We start from the raw sequence: 8243 nt of genomic DNA on the forward strand, positions 1-8243 counted from the left end.
CAACAAATTCTATTATTTTCACTCATATTTTTTATTTATTATATATTGTTTATATTTTGAACAATATTATAATATATTATGATTATATATTGTAGAATATGTAATTAACTATACTTATATATAGACACACACACACACACACACACACACACATTACAATTTTAAAAATATAAATTATATTATTATATGATTTATATATAATATAATAATCTATTTTAACATTCTAAAATAGAATTAAATATATATTATAATAAACCTTACCTTATCTAATACAATCTTATCAATTACAATAATTTATTCTACTACCGACAAATACAAGCCACTATGTGACACTTGTTACATTATAATATATACCTCATGTGCATACATATGATACTTGATCTCATACCTCTAATTAGATGCATTTAAACCTTTGACATTCCATGTTAGAATTTTCATTGGGCTCAAGGAGAGCGGTATAGTCTCCTTAGCCTTTTAGAAACCAGTGATTTTCCATCCTAGGTGGATTGAATACCAATGTCAATTTCTTCCTTTAATTTAGCTATCTTATATTTCTTACATCTCTTCTTGGAGGAGGACTTAGATGGAGCATGGGATAAAACTATTTTAATAATGGAAGCATTTGTGAATAATCAAATTTGGGATCTTGAGATTCAACCAAAAACATCTCTTCTTCCTCACTATGGTGCAAATTTAGAATCTTGGAACTCTTCCATCCAACTCCTTTCTTAGAATGTTCATAAAAACCGATAGTTGTAGATTTTTCTGTTTGCAACAATAAGCTGATAGGAATTTTGTTTTGTCAAATTATCAATCGGTTGCATAATGCAAAAAATGAGTATTGATAATTTGTAGTAAAAAAATTGGGTAAATATACTTAGAGGACACTTGAAGAAATACTTTATGTTCTATTAAAAAATATAATAATAAAATAAATATATTAATAAATTAATAAATATAATAAAAAATTAAAAATTAAAACAAATAAACACTTCAAAATATATTATAAAATTAATCTTATTCTAATTTTAGTTTTGTACAACCAAACACTAGAAAATATCTTCCATCAAATTTCAATTAAATTAAATGGATTCAATCATTTTCCCAAAATCAAACTCTAGATTAACAAATCCAACATCTAATAAATTCTAGTATTACACAAATGATGCATTTGCTAATTCCTGCTGTCAGAAGATATTAAAGGTAAAAAACAATTCCAAACTAGTGTTTTCCAAAACCATGCCTTAATATTAAAGTACATTCTTAATAAAAAATTGAAAGAAGCACCTGGGAATTTGTTAATTAGTTAGCATACTAGGCAAAACTTTGATTTTCATGCAATTTCTGGAAGATTCAATCTCAATGAGATTTCAAAATAAATTATAAAATTAATCTTATTCTAATTTTGATTTTGTACAATTAAACAAGGAAAACATTTTCCCATCAAATTTCAAGTGAACCAAATAGATCTAATTATATTCCCAAAATCAAACTCTAGATTAATAAATCCAACATCTAACAAATTCTAGTATTAGAAAAATGCTAGATTGCTAATTCCTGCATTGAAACAAGTTCTAAGTTATAGAACACCAAAAAGAACCAAAAAAAGGTTCTTGAATAAAGAATTTAAAGAGGCACTCAAGAAAGGTATTTATTACAAAATTTGACAACTCACAAAATAAATTCCAATATAATTTTTGGCAAAACATAACAAATAGAGGGTCAATTTGCATTTGAGATTACAAATATAATTCTCATTGTTACCTTTAGTTTGTTTACTTGCCAGTTTGAATTCTAGTCTTGATTCATTTCAACAAACGTGGCTTACTCATCCCATTTTTGTTGTTCATATTCATGGGTTTGCTCTTTATATCATGATAAAATAGGAGCACTCCTTGTCTGTATGGAAAAACCAGATTTCTCTGTTGAGAATATTGGGACACTCCATGCATCAATGGGCTTGGTTTCGTCGCAAGAATCTAACTTTTCTGAATTTAGATTAACAAAAATAAAATCATATTATATTTTAATATTTAATATTCATAGAAGAATTTAGCAAAAATAAGCCAAATTTGACTTTTTAACAATTTTAGTCTAAAAATCAAGTCTTCCTATATGATTTTTAAGACTATATAAAAATTAACATAAAAATTTAAATTAAATATAAGCTCTCATATTCATATTAGTATAGATATAATACTATAAATATAAAGCTGAAACAATATGTACATGTGAGGATAACCTTATTTTAAAGCATTACCATTATACAATTGCTTCCAACCTTTTTAATATATATGGGAAATTTTTTTTCTAAGTAATCTTCTAATATATTCTCAATTGAATTTTAAAAAATGAGATTGCACCCAAGCGATTTCAATCGAACAAAATCGTGAAGAAAAAATAAGACGAGTCTCAACTTACGTGCAAGGCGATTGATATGCTTTTTACCTTTACTGGGTTTGCCGGACAATTTGAATCTGAATTTTGGACATTTACCCCGCGACCATCTGACTTTTGTTAGCTTGGACACTAATTTTTCTGGATCGAAGGAAAACATCCCCTTCAGCTTGTGATAATAAGTATATTTTTAAAGAACTTTGAAGTTTAAAATTTATTTTAGATTGCATACAAAAAAATGACCAAGAATATTATGCATTTTAGATATGATCAGGAGGCTGAGGTATACCGTTTTGATCTATTTTTTGTGTGACACACAGTACATTACACATTTACACATGCTTATATGCAAATAAGGGAAAGCACAAATTTCATTCCAACAAACCATAAGACAAGCTGTAATGAGCTGACTGCTATTATTCAATATCGAAATAAATATATAGAATTTACTTACCACATTCACCGGCTAAGATTGATTTAAAACCTGCCATGGCTTGTCTAATAAAAGAGCTGGAGTCCGTTTGACATCCTTGGGTTATAATTAAATTCTTCCGCCAGTTCTCCGCCTGAGGAGGCAATCCCAAGAGGCATAGTGTTGGCTTGGTCAAAATGGCATATGGAATTGACTTCCACGCGGAATAACAACTCATAACGTCCAACTGATCCAGATTTGACAAGTTGCTAATGCTTTCCGGAAGGCTCTGCAATTTTTCGCACCAGCTTAGACTTAAATGTTTCAGCTGTAAAAGATTGCCAATACTGTCAGGAAGTTCAACTAAGATCTTACAACAGGTTAAGTTCAAGTACTCAAGGCGAGAGAGGTTCCCAATGGTGTCAGGAAGGCAACGCAATTTTTCACAGTAACTCAAATTCATGTATTGCAGTTGTGAGAGGTCGGAAATGATGTTAGGAAGACAATTCAAATTCTGACATCTGGACAAATTCAAGGACTGCAAAAGTGACAAATGACTAACACTGTCTGGGAGGTTTCGCAGGGACCTGCAGTCAGTCCAGTCGATGATCCTCAATTGCGATCTCATGCTTAAAACAGATGATTTCTCCTTTATTGCTATTAGTAACTCCTCCAATGTCTTCGGGCTACACCCCATGCTTGCAAAGGAACAAGAATCCACCTTTAGCCATCTCAAAGTTAGAGGAAGAATGTCTAAGATATCTTCTATGAGCACTTGCTCCAAATGAAGATAGCGAAGACTAGGTGTACACAACATTTTAAGGCACCGTGAATCACCTTGATGGAGACGAAGGCGAGAGATATTGATAGTGCTACTTGCATTGTTGAATGAGCTGCTTGACTGGAAGTGGACAGTCTCCCGTTGCCGGGTTTGATCTTCCTCAGCAATGATTCGGACCATATCTCGCACGAGGTCATGCATTTCAAATACACCATTCTCGTCTATCTTTATCAACAACTTATTTGACAGATTATTGATAGCAATGCGCACATTCTTGTACATGGATTTCCAGAAAACAATGGGAGAAGTTGTGCATTCTCCAATAAAATAGCAAGCAATGTCCAGAAACATTTCTTTTTCCTCACTACTAAGACCACTATAACTGATCCTGAGTGTTTCAAAAATGTCTCTATTGCCTGCAACGTTTTGAAGGGTTTCATTCCAGCAATCAATGTGAGTGTCATCCTGCTTATCGTACAAGAAAGCTCCAATGATCTCGAGAGAAAGAGGGTGTCCCTTGCAAGCCTCCACTATTCTTTTCGAGAGTTGTTTAAAACGGGGAATGGGGGATGGTCTGAGGAAGGCGTGCCAACAAAACAACTGGAGCCCTACGCTTTCCTCCAATCCGCGCATCTCTTGAATGCAATCGGATGAGATATGAGCGGCATTGAGAATGTGTCGATCTCTTGAAGTAATGATTAAACGGCTTCCAGGGGCCAGCCAATCCCCAGCCAAGGCGTCCAATTGCACGCCATTATCAACATCGTCCAAGACGACAAGGGCGCGGATTCCTTGCAAACGATCTGTCAACAAAGATTTGCCCTTTTCCACACTCTGCAGATCTTCTTCATAGTTAACCAAGTCTTTGAGAATTTGCCCCTGCAATTTTGGAAGACAAGCGTCGCGGACATTAAACAGGAAGGAAGCAGCATCGAACTCACCATAAGTTTTATTATACACGGCCTTCGCAGCTGTGGTCTTCCCGATACCGCCTATACCCAATATTCCCACTCTAACTACTGTTTGGGATGAAATGAGATGCAATTTCTGAATAAGAGCCTTTTGCACAGTTTCAAATCCCATCGGATGTTTAGCAACTTGTAACGGTACCCTGTCAAGTGTCTTTATTATGTCGTTCACCACTTTCTTCACTAGCTGAGCTTCGAATCTGTATATGGCGAAGTAAGTGACAGCTGTAAAACGATGAAATCATGGAATCTATTTTCTATCATTTCAAATGACAATGCAACTGCAATTGCGAAGTATATCTAATTTGTGCCCATCCTAATCACGCAAACAAAATATGATCTTCATAATATAGAAACGGAACCAAATAACCATGGGCAATCTATGTATTTAGGGAAACTTGTTTATACGAATTATTAAGGTACATATTGCTTTGAAACATATGCTAGTTTTTGTTTAGCAATTGAATTATTTTAAAGAAGGGAGATTATAAATGTTTTCTGATTTTGTTTTAGTCTTGTGGGATGGATGGATATGAATAAGGGACAGGTCCTATGGGAGGGGCTTAGGCTCTATTTTTGTGGAGTGGGTGACTCCATGATAATATTTTAAGAGGGCTTAAGATTTATTTAGAATCTTTTCCTATAAAATAGGAGCCCCTATTTTTAGCCTTCTCGTCAAAATTGGGAGGACTAGTTTAGGGAAGGATTTTGCCATTTGTCAAAAAGTTCTTCAGCTCCCCACCAAAATGAATTAATCTCTTAATTTTTAAAATTTATGAGACAATTAGATTCTTTTATTTTAAAAATTGATTTTAAAATATAAATTCAATTAAAAATTTCATATTCCTAATCTCAGCAGCACCTATTCTATTTTTAATGAAGCGGGTGTCCATCAGACCCAGCCTATTTCTGACCTCTTATCTCATGCGTATGAAGGAAAACCTATGGTAAATATTTCTCTTTTCCAACTGCTTCAGCTTGTTAATATTTATTAATTCTAACATTTTGTTCTAATCCGTTAGTTACGGAGTAGTTTGCCAATAACTACTCCAACTGACTGTTGTTGGCAGTGCATGATTTTCCATCGCTCGTCCACTTTGAGCGTTCACCGCAGTCTTCTCCCAAGTCTTCTTCTAATTGTTAATTCTCCCATATAAACTGCATGTTCTTCATCTTAATTTGTGGTTTCAACATATGATTGTGCTTCTTGTAATAAGTTATTTTTCATTCATCGAGTATGATGATATGTTCTGAAAGTTCTCTATTTTAATTCTGCAATTATGATTTCAATTCCTAGCAAGATCTATGCCTAAAATTTTACACAGCTGTCTTCCCTATTTAATTTAAAAGATTATCCTGTCTAATCTGTTTTTTAACTCCATTATTCCAATCATTATTGCTTCATGTTTTCCAAATATTTACACAAAATGAAAAGTGAAAGAAATAAAACGGAACAGAAAGAGAGGTGAGATTTTTAAAAATTAAATTAAAAAGTTATTCATATTTCATTTAAAGTTATATCAATATTTGATTGCAAATTATAGAGCTATTGTTAAGTGTAACTTTCATAATTACTAAAAATAGAGCGATGAAGGAGATTCTCTTAAACTATTCAAAGTCTGTGATCTTTTACATAACATGAAGGTTTATCAACACATCATTCTTACATAATCTATATTTAAAAATACATGTTCTGAAATCTAAATTTGTTTTACATATATCATATGAAGGTTAATTCAGAACTCTTCTCCTTCAGATGAGAGTTACTCAATCCAACATTCACAAATATAATACATTAAAAAATTGTAATAAATAATTTGTTTTCTATATCTAAATGAAAATGAAAAAAGGCACATACTCCTCTATCTCAATTAAAAGAAATACAGTTTTTAATTGCAAGATACTAAGTATTTCAGCTTTACAAATTTATAAGATAGACTGCAAGTTTTTCTAGATTCCTTGCTACTTTTATTTTCTACCAAAAAAACTCAACTTAGAATTAATAGCCTCTACTTCAAAACAATTCCTTAAAAATATCTGTATATTCCATTTTTCAAAATAAATATCTAATTATTTTATTTTTTAACTGTTTAATAAATAAAAGTATATGGCTATTCCCATATTTGATTGTCACTTGAAGAAAGATATTTTTATAATTTTACCATTATAAATGATAGAAAAAAGTGCACCTTCTTGAAAATTACAAGTTCCATTCAACAAATCTCACAAATATTACATAATTTCAAACTCCCAGAGTCCCATGTTCATTGAAATCTATGTATGTTCCCATTTATTTTCAACTACTTAACTACAATAAAAGATTAAAACAATATAGAATTGTCCAACTACATCATAGAGAGATCCCTGTTCTTCGCTGCAGCAATAAAACTTCAGCTTCTACACTACCTCTTCAGATATAACCATCATATAAAAGACTACTGTTCGACGAATATGGCCAGGACAGAAGCGAAAATCAAGAGTACTAATAAAAATTAGATTTGCTTGTGGAACTCCACCGTATGAACATCAAAATAAGGAGATTTCAATCAAAATTTCATTCATTTCTTTACTATTTATAATGAGAGCTCACCCATATGAGCAGAAGATTTGAAAGATACGTGTCAAAAAAACCTCCAAGAAAAGGGGGTTAACTGACTCAACACAAACCGAGTCATTCGGCAAAATAATGACCCAGTCACAAAACAGGAATCACGGCTAAAACAAATATTGAGACAAACTAAGCAATGTGTAGACAACACAAACACAAGAAATTGGAGATATGCAAGATTACTGGCTTTCTATTGCACTGAAACTTTGTATGGAAATAAACTACAAAGTACAAAACTAAATAAATAACTATACTGTTGTTGGCAAAACAGACTTACAACAATATGGCTGCATACAAACTACCTAGAGCAATCGCAACTCAATAGGACAACTATTTATTTTCCATTATTATTCATATGTCTATTTTTCTAACTATAAGGAAGAACTTTGATACATTGCATCTTTTTCTTTAAAAAAAAATTCAATTTTAAGCTAATAATTAAATTTGAAAAATCAAAACAAAACAAAGATCAATTACTTACCTTGCAGTCATATCAAGTGACCACCCTGAAAAAGAGCAGATCTGCTCAAGGGCATGCTTCCACCCATCAATCTCTTCTCTTGAATATCGATTTGGATGGTTGTAATACTTTTCAAATGATTCTTTGTAAGGGCTGGAATCTCCTAAAGGATATCTAACATGGGTCGGTTCCATTTCATAAAAGAGAGGAATAATCAACCGAGAAGATTCCAACATAAAGGCAGCCTCCCTAAGACACCATGCTGAGCTTGCATAGCCTTTGGAAAATATAGGAATACATATTGCGCTCCACATAATTGCATTTTTCAGGCTTGAAGCAATGGTTCCCCCCTTATTTAATTTGTGGGTGTCAAGAAACACATTCAATCCAGCTGCGGAAAGAGCTTGGAAGAGATGATCAACCAGAGTCTTTCTCACATCTTTTCCCCTAAAACTCAAAAACACATGATATCTCTTAGCATGGAAAGAAACTTTTGTGGCGGCCGGAAGGTAAGGCATGAATCCATCCATGTCAGAGTTCCAATTGAAAGGAAGAAGGATGTAATGAAAGCCAGATACAGAAGCGCGATATTGGACACAACCCAAAATGAAAAAATA

The 8243-nt window shown here is 32.7% G+C and overlaps 1 protein-coding gene across 1 annotated transcript; it reads right to left on the minus strand.

Moving 5' to 3' along the window:
- Nucleotides 1–1662: 1662 nt before the first annotated feature.
- LOC149563495 (disease resistance protein L6-like) lies at nucleotides 1663–8243 on the minus strand. Its single transcript, XM_089824019.1, has 4 exons — nucleotides 7648–8243; nucleotides 2852–4758; nucleotides 2449–2538; nucleotides 1663–1988 (listed from the first exon to the last, which is right to left on the minus strand). The coding sequence occupies exons 1-4, from the start codon at nucleotides 8154–8156 to the stop codon at nucleotides 1873–1875; spliced, it is 2622 nt and encodes an 873-aa protein (XP_089680145.1). The 5' UTR covers nucleotides 8157–8243; the 3' UTR covers nucleotides 1663–1872.

This window comes from Cupressus sempervirens, chromosome 4, assembly GCF_028749045.1.
Source record: "Cupressus sempervirens isolate cs-2001-9-10 chromosome 4, ASM2874904v1, whole genome shotgun sequence".
NCBI classification, from domain to species: Eukaryota; Viridiplantae; Streptophyta; class Pinopsida; order Cupressales; family Cupressaceae; genus Cupressus; species Cupressus sempervirens.